Source organism: Podarcis melisellensis (assembly GCF_964234715.1).
Source record: "Podarcis melisellensis genome assembly, chromosome: 6".
NCBI lineage: Eukaryota > Metazoa > Chordata > Lepidosauria > Squamata > Lacertidae > Podarcis > Podarcis melisellensis.
This window is the reverse complement of record NC_138538.1, coordinates 87,513,816-87,531,219: the sequence shown is the minus strand read 5'-3', so window position 1 is coordinate 87,531,219 and position 17,404 is coordinate 87,513,816. Positions and strand designations below refer to the sequence as shown.

At 49.3% G+C, this 17,404-nt stretch overlaps 1 protein-coding gene across 3 annotated transcripts in view; it reads right to left on the bottom strand.

The window, feature by feature from the left end:
* Positions 1 to 17,404, bottom strand: part of ADCY10 (adenylate cyclase 10) — a 73,301-nt gene that overhangs the window by 5,039 nt on the left and 50,858 nt on the right. For all 3 annotated transcript variants that reach the window (XM_081914796.1, XM_081914794.1, XM_081914795.1), the window contains 6 exons: positions 16,224 to 16,399; positions 13,883 to 14,042; positions 11,357 to 11,561; positions 11,182 to 11,278; positions 7,985 to 8,100; positions 6,334 to 6,451 (listed from right to left, as the gene is read on the bottom strand). In XM_081914796.1, the coding sequence (XP_081770922.1) occupies positions 6,334 to 6,451; positions 7,985 to 8,100; positions 11,182 to 11,278; positions 11,357 to 11,561; positions 13,883 to 14,042; positions 16,224 to 16,399 (872 nt within the window). The remainder of the gene's footprint in view (positions 1 to 6,333; positions 6,452 to 7,984; positions 8,101 to 11,181; positions 11,279 to 11,356; positions 11,562 to 13,882; positions 14,043 to 16,223; positions 16,400 to 17,404) is intronic.

The following is a 17,404-nucleotide window of genomic DNA, read 5'->3' as shown; positions in this document are numbered from 1 at the left end:
AAACATACTGGGAGCCAGTGTAGGTATTTCAAGACCGGTGTTATATGATCTCGGCGGCCGCTCCCAGTCACCAGTCTAGTTGCTGCATTCTGGATTAGTTGTAGTTTCCGGGTCACCTTCAAAGGTAGCCCCACATAGAGCGCATTGCAGTAGTCCAAGCGAAAGATAACTAGAGCATGCACCACTCTGGCAAGACAGTCTGCGCGAAGGTAGGGTCTCAGCCTGTGTACCAAATGGAGCTGGTAGACAGCTGCCCTGGACACAGAATTGACCTGTGCCTCCATGGACAGCTGTGAGTCCAAAATGACTCCCAGGCTGCGCACCTGGTCCTTCAGGGGCACAGTTGCCCCATTCAGGACCAGGGAGTCCTCCACACTCGCCTGTCTCCTGTCCCCCAGAAACAGTACTTCTGTCTTGTCAGGATTCAACCTCAATTGGTTAGCCGCCATCCATCCTCCAACCGCCTCCAGACACTCACACCTTCACCGCCTTCACTGGTTCCGATTTGAAAGAGAGGTAGAGCTGTGCAACTGAAAAGCGCAACCTCAAACCCTGCCCCCTCCAAACAGAGTGCCAAATAAACATAGTACTGTATTGCCCCTAGAATAAATGGCTAAAAACATGGAAATTAGTGTGTGTTGCTTCAATATTTTTCAGCCTTTTTCACCCACGGTGTTATGTAGTGTAGTTTCACCCTGGGCCAACGGGGATACTGTATATAGTTTTCACTCAGGTCTGTAGATAGTTTTCACTCAGGTCCGCAGCAGTTATTTTAGGCGGGAACTCTGGGCTGTGGTTGTTACAATGTTGACAGCCGGCTGCCTATAAAAGCAGGCCGGCTGAGCTGTTTGCAGTCAGTTCTATTCCAGCTTACAAAATAAAGAGCTACTTGAAGAAATCGCTGTGCCGGCTGCTATGTCAACCCCCAACTTAATACTGGCGACGAAGGTGGGATGGATGGACATCAGAGCACAGCCAGATGCGGCCAGCCTCTGAACTGAGCTGAATCACTGAGCTGAATCACAGAGCGAAATCACTGAGCGAAATCACTGGGCAGAACCAATTCAGAGCTGACTGTTCTGGCTAGAGCACTGTGTTCCATCCATCGCCCTTCACGCCGGCATCGGAATCATGGCTTCACTTGTGCCTCTACCGCCGTTTGTGTCAGCCTCTGAATCATGGGACTCCTACCTCGCTCGGTTCGACTGCTACCTCCAAGCCAACGAGCTGACAGCAGTATCAAAGGATCGGAAGCGGGGCCTATTCCTCAGCCTCTGTGGGCCTGAGGTGTTTGAGACGGCCCGAGCATTGGTTGCGCCTGAAGCAGTCCAGGCAACACCATGGGACACGATCCAAGAGAAGCTCCGCAACCACTATGCACCAAAGCCGTCCAAGATTGCTGCCCGCCATGCGTTCTACCACCGGAACCAGGCAGAGGGGGAGTCAATCAACAGCTACACCACCGCCCTGCGCCAGGCTGCAATGCACTGTGAGTTCCGAGACTTAGACGATGCCCTGATGGATCGAATCGTCTGCGGGGTCCGGGACATCCATCTGCAACGGCGTCTCCTAGCCAAGCCAGACCTCACGCTACAGAAAGCCATTGAGGAGGCTGTGGCCTCAGAAGCTGCTGAACGCTCCGCCCAGGAGATCCGCAAGTCCAGCAGCCCGCGTCTTGCTAGGGAGCCAGTTCCGGTGCATCATGAAGAGGCCAGCAGTGATGAGGCATCCTCCAGTGAAGACGATGACGTGCACCAGACAAAGCGGGAGCGCAGGAAGTTCCAACAGAAGTCCAAGGGCCAACCGGAATGTGCCGGCTGCGGAGGCAACCATTCCCGTGCCAAGTGTCGATTCAGAGACGCCATCTGTAGGAAGTGTTCCAGAAGGGGCCACATCGCTAAGGTCTGCCGATCGGCTCCGTCTGACACCCCCCCTTCATCGACTCGCAAGTCCAAGTCTTCACTCCAGTCTGCCAAGGAAAGTTGTTTCGCTCTCACCAACTGCCGCTGCCCGTCTGGAACCACGATTGGCCAAACCGACTCGCCTACGCGACGCAAGCTGAACGTCACGGTGCTCATTGAAGGAGCTCCATGTGACATGGAGATCGACACCGGGTCTGCCCTGTCCATCGTGTCATGGAGCACCATCAAAAGACTGGTACCCAGAGTGTCCAAGAGGCAACTCAACTCTCACCGCGTACACCTGAGAGACTACCAGGGAAACGACATTCCCGTGGTAGGCGTTGGCCGGTTCCGGATCGCCTTCAAGGATTTTTCGGGCCTGCTCCGGTTGGTGGTGGTCGAAGGTCAGCGGCCAAGCCTCCTAGGGCTAGACTGGTTTGATGCCCTCGGCCTGGAAGTCACCGGCATCAACTGCATCTCTAACGCAGAGACTGAGGGTCTGGTCAAAGACTTTGCCGAGGTTTTTGACGGCACCTTGGGGCAATATACAGGTACGCCCATCTCCTTTAGCCTTGATCCACAAGTCGCCCCCATCAAGCTAAAGCCACGCCGGGTTCCCTTTGCTCTCAAGGCTAAGGTGGACGAACAACTGGACAAACTGATTGCCCAAGGAGTTTTGGAGCCGGTTGACCACGCCAAGTGGGAAACCCCCATCGTCACGCCTGTCAAGCCAGATGGGTCGGTGAGAATCTGCGCCGACTACAAGTGCACGATCAACAAGGCACTTCAGCAGCACGCTTATCCGGTTCCTGTTGTCCAACACCTGCTGCATTCCCTGGGTGAGGGTAAGGTCTTCGCTAAGCTGGACCTTGCCCAAGCATATCAACAACTGCCAGTTGATGATGCCACTGCTGAAGCCCAGACGATCGTCACCCACCGGGGGGCATTCCGTTGCCGCCGGTTGCAGTTTGGGGTGAGTGTGGCTCCTGGAATCTTCCAAAGCCTTATGGAGCGTCTCCTGCAAGGGCTTCCGGGCGTGGTACCATATTTTGATGACGTCTTGGTGTCTGCAGACTCACACCAGCAGCTGTTCGAGCGCCTCCGTGCCGTGCTGACCAGGTTCCAAGAGGCCGGGCTCAAGGTAAAGAGGGAGAAGTGCCAGATCGCCGTTCCACAGGTAGAGTTCCTGGGCTATCTTATCGATGCCTCCGGCCTTCACCCAACCACATCCAAGATCCGCGCTATCCAGCAGGCCCCCACCCCAAAGAACAAAACGGAGTTGCAGGCATTCCTGGGGCTGCTGAACTTTTATAACATGTTCCTGCCCCACAAAGCCACAGTGGCTGAGCCTCTTCACCGACTCCTTAGCACTAAGACGCCTTGGGCCTGGGGTCATCGGGAGACGGCGGCCTTCAACGCGGTCAAGGCTCTCCTTTCTTCAGACAGTGTGCTGGTACAGTACAGTGAATCCAGGCCGCTGGTCCTTGCCTGCGACGCCTCACCTTTTGGCATCGGTGCTGTCCTTAGTCACCGTTTTCCAGATGGAAGAGAAGCACCGCTCGCCTACTTTTCCAGGACACTATCTCCAACGGAACGGAATTACAGCCAGCTCGACAAGGAGGCATTGGCACTTGTGGCTGGAGTGAAGAGGTTCCATGAATACCTCTATGGCAGGACTTTTGACCTCATCACTGACCACAAGCCACTCCTGGGCCTCCTCGCCGGTGATCGTCCAACTCCACCGGTCCTCTCGCCACGCATGCTGCGATGGACTGTTTTCCTGGCTGCCTACCACTACCGGCTCATCCATCGCCCGGGGAAATCGATGGGCCATGCCGACGCCCTCAGCCGTTGCCCTCTTCCAGCATTTGTGGAAGACCCGGCTCCAGCTTCATCGCTCCTTCTGATTGAGGATCTTCCGGCAGCGCCTGTATCAGCTACCACTGTGGCCTCCGCGTCTGCCCAGGATCACACCATCAGCCGGGTGCTCAACTGGGTGTGGAGGGGGTGGCCACAAGGGCCTTTTGCATCGGAGTTCCAGCCCTTCGCAACCAGACAACATGAACTCTCAGCTCATCGCGGCTGTCTGCTGTGGGGAGACCGCGTCGTGATTCCCCAGGGACTCCGTCAGCGCGTCCTGGAGGCTCTGCACGTTGGCCACCCGGGAATTGTCAAAATGAAGGCATTGGCTCGGTGTTACGTCTGGTGGCCTAATATGGACGATGCCATCACTGCCTGGGTGTCCGCCTGTCAAGCGTGCCAAGAGTCGAGGCCTGCACCACCGGCAGCTAAGGGACACACCTGGGAGATGCCAAAGACACCCTGGTCGAGGGTGCACATCGATCTGGCTGGCCCCTTTCACGGCCGGACCTTTATGGTAGTGGTGGACGCCTATTCCAAATGGCTGGAGGTCGCCCTGATGCCCTCCACCACTACCGAAGCTGTCATCCGGGTGCTGCGAGGCCTGTTTGCAACGCATGGGTGTCCTGATGTCCTTGTCTCTGACAACGGACCGCAGTTCACGTCAGGCACCTTTGAGCGGTATCTTTTGGGACTGGGCATCCGCCATGCCCTAACGGCACCCTTTCATCCATCCAGCAACGGGCAAGCGGAAAGAATGGTGCGCTCGGCAAAAGAGGCACTGGCGCGCCTGGACCGGGGAGACTGGCATGAGCGGGTCGCCGAATACTTGTTCGTGCAACACATCACCCCTCATGCGGCCACAGGGAGGAGTCCTGCTGAACTGCTTATGGGCCGCCGCCTCAGGTCACCGCTCGACCGGCTACACCCGGACTTTGCCGTGGCTGAACCCCCAGGCTGTGCCAACGCGCCACGGTCATTTGTCCCAGGAAACCAGGTCTTTGCCCGGAACTATGTGGGGGACATTCCTTGGGTGCCAGCCACAGTAGTGGGAGTCACTGGACCTCGCTCGTACCAGGTGGCACTCGAAGATGGACGCTTGTGGCGACGGCACATAGACCAGCTTAGGCGCAGGGTTGGGAACTTGGACACTACCGAGGTGCCCCCAACTGCGCTTGCAGCTCCAGAAGAGACACGTACAGATGGCGAGGCCCCACCTACACCTCCCTCGCAAACTACCAGCGTGGAGCCGAACCAAGCCGCTTCAGAACAGACTCAGACCACTCCACTTGCGGAGGCTCCACCCACAGCAGCGGATCCAGGGGAGTTGGTCCCAACGCCACCTAGGGTCGCACCACAGCCTCAGCGAGAACTGTGTGGCCCTCCGGACTTGGCTACCAGTCCCCGGCGGTCTGGCAGAGTTTCCAAGCGCCCAACTTATTTAAAGGACTATGTTGTTGGACATGTATCACTGTTGGTCTAAGTATGGTAAATGTAACCGATATGCTTTTGTGCCTAATTGAACCATTACGCGTAGTGCTGTATATAAGGAAACCATTACGATTGTAACTAACGCCTTATCTCGGTGGGGAGGGGTGTTATGTAGTGTAGTTTCACCCTGGGCCAACGGGGATACTGTATATAGTTTTCACTCAGGTCTGTAGATAGTTTTCACTCAGGTCCGCAGCAGTTATTTTAGGCGGGAACTCTGGGCTGTGGTTGTTACAATGTTGACAGCCGGCTGCCTATAAAAGCAGGCCGGCTGAGCTGTTTGCAGTCAGTTCTATTCCAGCTTACAAAATAAAGAGCTACTTGAAGAAATCGCTGTGCCGGCTGCTATGTCAACCCCCAACTTAATACACGGCATTTTGTTTCTTTCTAAGAAACTAGGCAAGTGATGTGGGGACGCCATCTATGGGGCAGCCCCACCCCCCATTCTTTCTCTCTCTCTAATTTTTATTAGATTTTCTGTTTTGCAATTTAAAAAAACTCGTTTTACATCCTTAAAATAACAATGACTTCCCTTCTTCTCTTTCCATGGTATTTTGCATATCATAAATCCCTGCATATTTTATATAAACTATATCATTCAGTATTTTGTTATTGCATCCATCAAAACTTATTTACACTGTTGAATTTATCTTAATGCTGCCAACGTTTTCAAGTGTACACGGTTTCCTCCTATACATTCAATAAACGTTTCCCAATCTTCTCTAAACCTATGTTCTTCTTGTTCTCTTGTTCTATATGTTAGGTCTGCAAGATGCACATATTCCATCAGTTTAAGCTGCCACTCTTCTTTGCTCATTTTCCATTTTGGGACTAACAAAATAATGGGCCACAGTAGTAGCATACATAAATAAGCTTTTCTGACACCTGGGAATTTCAGTCCGAATTATCCCCAACAAAAAGGACTCTAGGTCTTTTTTTTGAGGGGGGCGTTGAAAAGTACTTTTAAACATCTTTTTTTCAGTTCATAGTGGATTATCTCCCAATACTCTTTTACCCTTTTACAAGTCCACCACACGCAGTCTTAAGATTGAGATGAGTAACACCGAGTGCTAAACTTTACCAAATCGCCAGAGAAGAATAAAGGCCAAGCATGATGCTGTTTTGAGACATAAGGATGCAGTTCATTTGCTGGTTCAAAACAAAGTCCAGGCAGAAGTCAAAGGACTTAAATGAAAAACCTGCAAAAGGAAAGACACCTGTAAACGGGCAGCCTGCCTCTGATCTCACAGGGAACGAAATAAACGTATGCAGTGCTTTTTCTGGGGGTACGCAGGGGTACGCATATCCCTAAACATTCTGTGAATTTAAGTTTGGCCTCATTGAGGGGCAGTATTTCAATATGAGTAGGAAAATGAGAGTACCCCCTAACGATTTTTTTATATAGAAAAAAAGCATTGAAAGTATGGGTTTCAATTCTGAAATGACATCCTCTGCATTTATGAAGTTTCATCATGAAATTCAGTTGGGACATTGCAGAGAGCTTCAGGCAGCGGAAGTCCAAGAGGCGGCACTCTGTCTGCCCCACTGCTTTCGTAGTCTCGAGGGAGGAGTTGCCTACAGAAAACGCTTTTCCAACTTGAAAACATGCCCTTTGGTACAAACCTCACCCTTCTTTTCCTTTAACCAACCCCTTACCAGCCTTAACAGCTGTACATTTTGAGACCCATGCTTTCCAGTTACAGTGGTAGCTTGGGTTACAGACACTTCAGGTTACAGACACTTCAGGTTACAGACTCCGCCAACCCAGAAATAGTACCTCAGGTTAAGAACTTTGCTTCAGGATGAGAACAGAAATCGTGCAGTGGCAGCGGGAGGTCCCATTAGCTAAAGTGGTGCTTCAGGTTAAGAACAGTTTCAGGTTAAGAACGGACCTCCAGAGCGAATTAAGTTCTTTAACCCGAGGTACCACTGTACTTGCTTCTTTTCTTTGGCATTCCTCTCTGTTTTCTTCTTCTCAAGATGCCTTGAGAATATTTTGCTACAAGGTGGGCTATCGATGTTTCCAATAGCTACTTGTTTCTCGGAAGTTACACAGAGTGCTATTTTTCTAGAAAAAGAGGTGCCGGAACTCACCACGAAAACCTCCCTTGTTCTCTTGGAATGGCAATGGCGCTGTGGCGTTTGCCTCCTAGGTGGGTTAAATGGGTTAAACCCTCCTAGGAAAGGGTTAAATGAGTGTGAAGTGATTGGCCGGTGGGAACCCAGGGGGAGGAGTTAGAGTTGGAGTTGTGTGGAAGTCAGCTGGGAGTTGGAGAAGGAAGAGGGAGGATAAGTCTGTGGGTTGGTCTAGTTTTAATGTGAGAGAGTGAGAGGACCTGTTAGGTGGAGTCAGATAGATAGATAGATAGATAGATAGATAGATAGATAGATAGTCAGATAGATAGTTGGGATAATCAATTTGAAGTTGTTAGGAACGCATAGGTCAGTAAAGAAACTAAGATTAAGAAACTGCCAAGAAAAATGAACTGAAACCATAAACTTGTTCATGCTTATAAAATACATTGATGATTTGTTCATGTTAACAACTGTCTGGACTCATGTGTACCCGAGAGAAACGGGTTGGTGGCAGCGAGGAGGCAATCACAGTGGTGGCACAGGGTCAAAAGACCGTCAAACATCCAGGGACCCTGTGCACCCACCTGAGAGGTGTCGGAAATAAGTTCCAGCTGAAAAAAGCCAGCCACATAGTGATAAGCGCACACAGTTCTTACCAGCATAAAGCATGAGATCGAGACAGCCAGTCACAAAGCAGGCCTGCCCAATGACATTATCATCTCGCATGGATAAGTCCTCCAGCCAGCTCAGCACATGCACAGAGTCCTGGTATCTAGAGATGAGAACAAGGGTTGGGGGAAAAGTCTCTCCAGGCAATTCTGGTAAGGTACTGCAGTTCTTCCCAAGGCTGGCTTGGTTTGTTGTCAAAACTGTTAGAATTCCTGCTCCATGATTGCAGTCATGGGATTTTTATATATCACATGACAGTACCAGTGGTACCTCGTGTTACATATGCTTCAGGTTACAGACTCCACTAACCGAGAAATAGTACCTCAGGTTAAGAACTTTGCTTCAGGATGAGAACAGAAATCGTGCTCTGGCGGCGTGGCGGCAGCGGGAGGCCCCATTAGCTAAAGTGGTGCTTCAGGTTAAGAACAGTTTCAGGTTAAAAATGGACTTCTGGAACGAATTAAGTACTTAACCCGAGGTACCACTGTATATGTTTTGACTCAACAGAGTGGGAAGTGACGGAGACAGAATGTTTGTGTTACTGTGTTCCGTGAAGTGGGACTATTGTCCTTTGTTCTTTCTCTCTTTGCTGTCTGATGCTAGAGAGAGAGGGAGCCATGTTGCAGTGCTCCATGTGTGCTTATATGTAAATAAAGTAGATTAGCCAAAATGCTGAGAGGCTAAGGTCTGTTACACAACTGCACAAACTCTGCGGATCCCTAAGTGTGCCGGTGTCGGCTGGCATCGGTCGCTGTGATGTTCGGGCTGAAGAAAGCTTTGAATCTCCCAAACGATCGACCAGGGGGGAGGGAAAATGCCAGTTGGGCATGTGTCTCTGCCACGGTCCTAGGCTGAACTCCTGACAGCAACATGGTGGGTGGGCATTTTTCTGGCCATACTAGGCAGCCGCAAACTTATCATAGCTGTGCACTTCATGTAGGCTTTCCAAACTGTGTTGCCCAAAGCGCTTTTTTGTGAGAATCCAAAAGCTGTGTTGTCCTCTTTGCAATGCCGTTCACAAGAAATAGCATGTGAGGGGCTTAAAGGTGACTTGACCCCAGTGCTGGCTTTACGTATAAGCTAAACAAGCTATAGCTTAGGGCCCCATTCCCTTGGGGGGCCCCAAAAAAGGGAAAAAAACCCCACTATATGTACATTTCCAAAATATAAGATATAAAACAAATAAAATAAAACCTACATTGTTGTTGTTAGCGGTTGTTAGCCGCCCTGAGCCCGGCTTCGGCTGGGGAGGGCGGGATATAAATAAAATTTATTATTATTATTATTATTATTATTATTATTATTATTATTATTATTATATACAGCAACAGTGTTTTGTGTTGTTTAGGCTCCTATGATGTAAGTAATGGGGCCCCTCTGCTAGCCTGCTCCCTAAAATTTCACTGGTTTGCTCATTTCTATATACAGTGGTACCTTGGTTCTCAAACTTAATCCTATTTGTTATGTGCAAATGGCTTTAGATACCTATTAGGTCCATAAATTACAGTGTTACCTCGTGTTAGGGATGGGATCCGTTCCGGAGGCCCATCCGTAATGTGAAATGCCCACAACTCAAAGTGCGGCGTCTGTGCAGGCACACAGCGCGATTTGGCACTTCTGCACATGCGCAGAGCATGATTTAGTGCTTCTGCGCATGTGCGATCAGCGAAACCCAGAAGTAAACTGTTCTGCTACTTTTGGGTTGCTGTGGGACGTAACGCGAAAATAGGCAACATGAAGCGGAAGCGAGGTATGACTGTACCATATAGCATATATTCAACACAAAATACAGTGACAATTTGTTGTCGACAAAGGACAGCTGGACATATAAAGGGCCCCATTACCTTCAGTAGCTTAGGGCCTCATCAAACCTAAATCCGGCCCTGCTTGAACCTCAAGGATGAAAGCACACTGTTGTATCTACACTACAAACTGGTGTCAACATGGGGCTTGAAAGATTTGTGCATAACATCCACCCATAGTATTGTTGCTACAGGAAACATAGGTGTCCCTCACCAGATGATGTCAGTGTATCCCACTGTAATTCATGTTTCTGCATAAAGTGTAGAGCTACTTTTTGTGGTTAAGAAAGTCAGGCAGCCTACCAGCTATTGTGATTGGGCTTGATTCCTTCTCATCTTAAGGGAGGAGGGTCGTTCTCTGTGACAGAAACTTTAAAACTGCCGTTTTAGTGTATGGGCAATCTATCTGGAAGATCAATTGTACTTTGAGGAGTTCGTGATCTTCCTGCCTCTGTTCCTTCAGTTCTTTGATGGCCTGAAGAACAGCATTTAATGCCCTAATCGGTTGGAAGGAAGTAATAGTGCTGGGTACTGTTAAGTTGTGGGTGAACATATCAGACGACACAGCGATTCTTCAAACAGCTCTTGTTCATTCACAGGCCAGAACAGAACTGAAGGGTTCAGCCAGCCTGCTTATATAGAGCTCCAGTACAATGCAACAGTAACCATTTTCTGTAACTATCCAAACACTGAACGTCACTTTCAATCCCTTATTTGCATATGTGGACCTGAGTGAAAACTATCTACAGTATCCCCCAGGGTGAGAACTTCAGTACATAACAGGTACCTTCTTTGATGTTGGACATTGTTTTGAGAAAGTGGGGCATTGGGAGGGGGTAGCTAATGAATAATCTGCATGTAACCAGTTGTGAGTGATCTGCACGTAGCCAGTCGGGCAAGCCACACAAGCTAGCTAGCTATAAATCAGATGATTTTGGGCAGAGTCTTTAGAGAGAAGCTCATGCATGGCGGCCGTGTAAACTGAGGCTACCTGGGGGAGTCACTTCACCTCTTCTTGAGAGCTTCCAAGTGGCAGATTGAAGTGAACAGCTTAGTTTTCGAACGTTTTGGCTCCCGAATGCCACAAACCTGGAAGTGAGTGCTCCAGTTTGCAAACCATTTTTGGAAGCCGAACATCCAAAGGGGCTTCTGATTGGCTTCAGATGCCATGCTTTGGTTTCCGAACGTTTTGGAAGTCGAACAGACTTCTGGAACGGATTCCGTTCGACTTCCAAGGTACGACTGTATCTTTCTTGCTGTTTAGAATAAAATCTTTAATCTTCTCACTCACTTGTGTTTTATATTACTTCTGAGTCTCATTTTTAAAAAACTACCTTCATTTGGCATTTAGTCAACAATGGGAGATGCACGAGGCAAAGTACCTTGTCCTGAGAAAAAGAGCGTTGAAAAGGTCGTTGAGAACAATGCAGTCGAGTTTGGGCTTCTTCAGTTGCACACACAGCTCATGCGCCCGGTAACCTGAAAAGAAAACAATGCATAAAATTGCCACTCTTTCGATCCCAAAGGTCATATTTGGGAGCCGGCCAGCTGACTTACCAAGCTGGACAGCTAAAGGCAAGTTCCCCAAGCAGAGCTTCATGTAGGCTAGTGACGTTGCCAGCTTAGCTATGATTAAGAGCTCTTCTCCAACAACTCGAAGGTGTGCGCTACGTTGGATAGCCATTAACTCATATTTCATCCATTCATGCTGGTAGCCCATCAGCTGACAGCAGAGTGAGAATTCCATGTAGGAGGAGATTATCTGTGGCGATGCAAACAATAAGACAAGTGAACTTCATCGCCTATTGAGAGCTCTTGATCAGAGAGCACTCGAAATGGATTTAAGGAAGCATCTTGATAGATCAGAAGCCCTCTGAATTGATGCTGTCCTTCCCTTGATAACAATAACTATAACTGTAATTTTCAATAAGGCTATGATTTATGTTTCTCTGTTTTGTGTGTTCGTTTGTTTATAATATTGTGAAAACTAATAAAAATTTTTGGAAGATGCTGTTCTTCCATTGACCCTTTTCATTTTTTAAAATTTTTATTATTAAAATAATTCAACATTAATACATACATGTTACGAATATACAAACATACAAACATACATTTCGTACAATCCTTAAGAACATTCATACATACCCCCACTCAATCCCACAAATACTTCATTTCCCCACCACCATCCCTCACCCCTCACCCCACCCTTGTGATAAACTTCCAATCTACTCAATTGCAATTTCTTTCCACTTCTATTACTTTCTTTCACATACTTTTAAACCAGTTTTCTGCTTCTTTTTCTGTTACACATTGTTATCCATCTTATTTAGTATTTCCATATTTATAACGGAACTTGTTTATTCTAATAGGAGTTCTGATTTTTCAATATAATTTTGCAAGTATCCTTTAAACACCTTCCAGTCCTTTATCTTCTCTTTTGAGATCCTTCCAATTTCTCCCATTGTTTTGGATATATTGCAATACTCCAATAATTTGGCAAGCCACTCTGTTTTTGTCGGTATAATACCACTTTTCCAATTTTTCGCAATCAATAGCCTTGCGGCTACTGTTGCATATAAATATAATGTCTTGTCTTCTTCCTTTAGACTTCCTGATACTAGGGGAATAGGACCCTTTTCATTCTGACTTCCACCCCAATGAGAGGGCCAAGGGGGGAGTCAGTGACTCTGGTGGGTGGGTAACATTTCTCTGGAGATGACCCAAGTTTAGGGTCCTGTGCACACCCAGCCCAGGAAGGACAAAGGGCCAGTTGCAAACATGAACCTCAGGGAGCTCCTAAGGTGCACTAATGCAAACACATACACACACGCTTCTGCAGCTGGTGCGCCTCCCTGGAGTTCTTCTCTGAGCTGGACCGTTGGTAAGGTAAAGGACCCCTGGACGGTTAAGTCCAGTCAAAGGCAACTATGGGGTTACAGCGATCATCTCGCTTTCAGGCTGAGGGAGCCGGCGTTTGTCCGCAGACAGCTTTCCAGGTCATGTGGCCAGGAGGACTAAACCTTTTGACACAACAGGAGACCGTGACGGAAACCAGAGCGCACAGAAACGCCATCTACCTTCCCACCACCTATTTATCTACTTGCACTGGCGTGCTTTTGAACTGCTAGGTTGGCAGGAGCTGAGGCAGAGCAATGGGAGCTTGCCCCGTCGCGGGGATTTGAACCGCTGACCTTCTGATCGGCAAGCCCAAGAGGCTCAGTGGTTTAGCGCCAGCTGTGCCAGGACTGTTGGAGCAATGGATGGCAATGTATACACTACAAAATCCAGTATCCTCGTCTGACGGTCTAGCACAGACCCCTCACCTTCTTCCAGCTCTGGCACAAAACCCCATAAATCTCTACCCCCTTCCCCTGCATCGGCCTCCTGCCCCCCCCAGCTAATCCTGCCACTCCTCAGAGCCCTGCTATTCCCTGACATTTAGAGGCGATAAGCCTACTTCTGAATGATGTGGTAGGTGTGACCTTTTGCTTTGCTTTTGGAGAAATACAGAGCTAGGTGTGTCCTTTTGGGGGGTCTCTAATTGTCACTGTGGGTTAAACCACAGAGCCTAAGGCTTGCCGATCAGAAGGTTGGCGGTTCGAATCCAGCTCCTGCCAACCTAGCAGTTCAAAAACACACCCAAAAGTGCAAGTAGATAAATAGGTACCGCTCCAGCGGGAAGGTAAACGGTGTTTCTGTGCGCTGCTCTGGTTTGCCAGAAGCAGCTTAGTCATGCTGGCCACATGACCCGGAAGCTGTACGCCGGCTCCCTCGGCCAATAAAGCGAGATGAGCGCCACAACCCCAGAGTCGGCCACAACTGGACCTAATGGTCAGGGGTCCATTTACCTTTTCCTAATAGTCCAGGAGGCTTTCCCCTCCTTTAAACAGCTTAGATTTTGCTATGCTGGTCCTTACTTCCATATCGGCCGGGTTCTGATCATTGCAATGCCATCTAAAGAGAGCTGCCAATGAAAACGATTTGGAAGATGCAGTCGGTGCCAAGTGCTGCTGCACACCTCACGGGCAAATTTTCCCGTGAAGCAGCAGCCGGCAAAAAGTCGGGAGCAAAAGCTTTCTGTACCTGGGACTCGTCTTGAGATTCCTCTGCACAGTTCACATTCATGAGAGCCGCTAAGCGGGAGAACTTTTTGCTGCTGCTGGCAAGATCCAGGCTGAAGAGCTGCCACAGCAGGGAAAGGCAGTGCCCTTGCTGGTACAGAAAAGCTAGTTTCTTCTCCCTGCTATAAAAGATACCATAGGAGTGCAGGGGATCAGAAAGCCTCAGGCTGCCCACTCTCCTCACAATCCCCCTTCCTATCTTTGAGATAATCCAGGACGTTCCAATTTACTGGTGCAATAAGACCACTTACTGTATTTTTTGCTCTATAAGACTCACTTTTTCCCCTCCTAAAAAGTAAGGGGAAATGTGTGTGCGTCTTATGGAGAGAATGCAGGCTGCGCAGCTATCCCAGAAGCCAGAACAGCATGAGAGATCGCTGCTTCCACTGCACAGTGATCCCTCTTGCTGTTCTGGCTTCTGAGATTCAGAATATTTTTTTTCTTGTTTTCCTCCACCAAAAACAAGGTGCGTCTTGTGGTCTGGTGTGTCTTATAGAGCGAAAAATACGGTATCTCTTTTGGTCGCAAGGCGGCAGAGACTCACCTGGGACCCCAATGAGAGAGGCATGGCCTCAGTGCCCCTTCTGGATGGCTGTAAGGTCACCAGACATCCTCATTTCCTGGGGACAGTCCCCAGATTTACAAATCAGCCCCCATACAAAATCCATTGAAGTTGAAAAGTGTCTCTGGATTCACTGGAAAAAAATCTGATAACCTTACTCCACCACCTATCAGGAGCCGAATCCTAGCCTGCACCCCACTTTGGCGAATGGGGATGCAGGCTCGGACATGGGCTGTGCCAGGGGGCAGAGCTGCGGAGCAGGAAGGCTTCCCTTGGGTCCGCCCCCTGGCCATTTAAATAGCCCTCACCCAGGGCCCTGCTGACTTTCCTTTGTCAGGTTCCCCTGCCCGCCCACCCTTGGTTTAAGCTGTTAGTCAAGGACTTTGCTGTGGCTATGGCGGTCGCCGTTTTATGGGGCTCGGTAGGAATTTGTCTGATCGCCGAAGAATTGATACTTTTGAATTGTGGTGCTGGAGGAGACTCTTGAGAGTCCCATGGACTGCAAGAAGATCAAACCTTTCCATTCTGAAGGAAATCAGCCCTGAGTGCTCACTGGAAGGACGGGTCCTGAAGCTGAGGCTCCAATACTTTGGCCACCTCATGAGAAGAGAAGACTCCCTGGAAAAGATCCTGATGTTGGGAAAGATGGAGGGCACAAGGAGAAGGGGACGGCAGAGGATGAGATTGTGGGACAGTGTTCCTGAAGCTACCAACATGAGTTTGACCAAACTGCGGGAGGCAGTGGAAGACAGGAGTGCTTGCTGTGCTCTGGTCCATGGGGTCACAAAGAGTCGGACACGGCTAAACAACAACAGGAATTTGTCCACTGGGCTAATTGGCTCTGACCCAGTGGTTTTGCCTACCTCATAGCAACCATCACAACTGATTGTGCATTGAGACAATCCTTTGTTTTGGATGGAGGGGAGATTGTAGTCTCCGCCTGCCCCTCCAGACGCTGGGGTATCCTGTTAAAGGGATCCAGGGGGAGTGGACATGTCCTCCTGCCCAGGCGGGGCCAGGGCCGAAGGCACTCCCCCAGACAGCGGTCCTTCTGAGGGTCACCCTATTTGATGTAAGTCTTAGGAATCCCCACCTGGATTGGCCTATGCATCTTAGCCGATGGGACAGGTTGGAGTTACAAGGCTGCAAGCTGACCTGTCTTACAGCAGGTGATGTGGAAGTACAAACATAGGTGCAGATGCAGAGAAGAATGTACAGTGGTACCTCCGGTTGCTGATGGGATCTGTTCCAGAGATCCCAGAGGGACCACTTCTGCACATGCCCGTGGCATGGTAGAGCGTTTCTGCGCATGTGCGTGCGATGAAACACTTCCAGGTTTGCCGCTTTCGCAACCCAAAGTTTACGTTACCTGAGGGTAGCATAAGCCGAGGTGCTACTGTATTTCTCATCCTCTCTAAGAAGATGAGGAACAATTGTCCATCCTATGCAGAGTGACTGGGATAAAATCCAATCCAACACCTTACTCTAAGGTAGGTCTCAGCTAAGTATATTATGAGAAAAGTTTATGGCCCAAGCAGCAGTTGAAGAGAACAATATGCTGCCTAGAGGGGGACAGAGTTGGAACAATTCCTCGATTTGAGAAGCTTCCTACAGGCACCCAACTGTAGGTTACTTCAGATCTCGGCGGTGGACCTGTTGATCCACAATATCCCTTTCAATTCTATAACTCAGCAGCACATCCACTCCACCTTCTAAAAACAATTTGCCAGAATCTCCATACCCACTGGCCATTTGCCAAGGAACCTGCTTCTTCTGATGAGACAAGTGTTTGGAAGTTTCCACCATGGACTTGAAAAAGGCTCCTATAATGGTCATTGGGAAGCTTCTCTTCAATAAACGCAAAGCCTTCTTCACCAGTTTTTTTGCCAAATTGATTTGACCCATGTTGTAAGAGACCTACAGAGACGTGCGGGAGACAACAATGCAATGGTTATTGGCAAGTTCTTTAGTATCACCTGATAACTTCGCTTCTCGCAGTGAGGTAATCAGCAGAAGGCCCTCAGAGCTGGACCTCAGTGTCCGGGCTAAACAATGTGGGTGGGGATGCTCCTTCAGGTATACTGGGCCGAGGGCATTTAGGGCTTCAAAGGTCAGCACCAACACTTTGAACTGTGCTCAGAAACGTACTGGGAGCCAATGTAGGTCTTTCAGGACCAGTGTTATATAGTCCTGGTGGTTGCTCCCAGTCACATGTCTAGCTGCCGCATTCTGGATTAGTTGTAGTTTCCGGATCACCTTCAAAGGTAGCCCCACATAGGGCACGTTGCAGTAGTCCAGGCGGGAGATAACCAGAGCATGCACCACTCTGGCAAGACAGTCTGTGGGCAGGTAGGGTCTCAGCCAGCGTACCAGATGGAACTGCTAGACAGCTGCCCTGGACACAGAATTAACCTGCGCTTCCATGGACAGCTGTGAGTCCAAAATGACTCCCAGGCTGCACACCTGCTTCTTCAGGGGCACAGTTGCCCCATTCAGGACCAGGGAGTCACCCACCTGCCCCCTATCCCCCCAAAACAGAACTTGTCTTGTCAGTATTCAACCTCAATCTGATAGCTGCCATCCATGCTCCAACCGCTTCCAGACACTCACACAGGACCCTGACCACCTTCACTGGCCTCCCCCTGAATCCTGGAAACCTTGTTTAACACATGGACCTGCAAGAGAGCCTCTTGGGCACATCTTTTCATGGGGGTGGGTTGATATGGGGCAAGGAGTATTGCATTTGTGCAGCAAGACTCCAACGGAAATAATGTTTGGCCATGATCATCCATGTTGCCTAGGCAGCGATTGGGAGTATGTGCCTACAAGAGGGGCTGCTGCAAGAAGCAGAGTGAAGTTGCTCATAAAAGTGAACACCACTATTTAATTTTTGCAAGCAAAATTGTGGGGTGTGCACCAGCT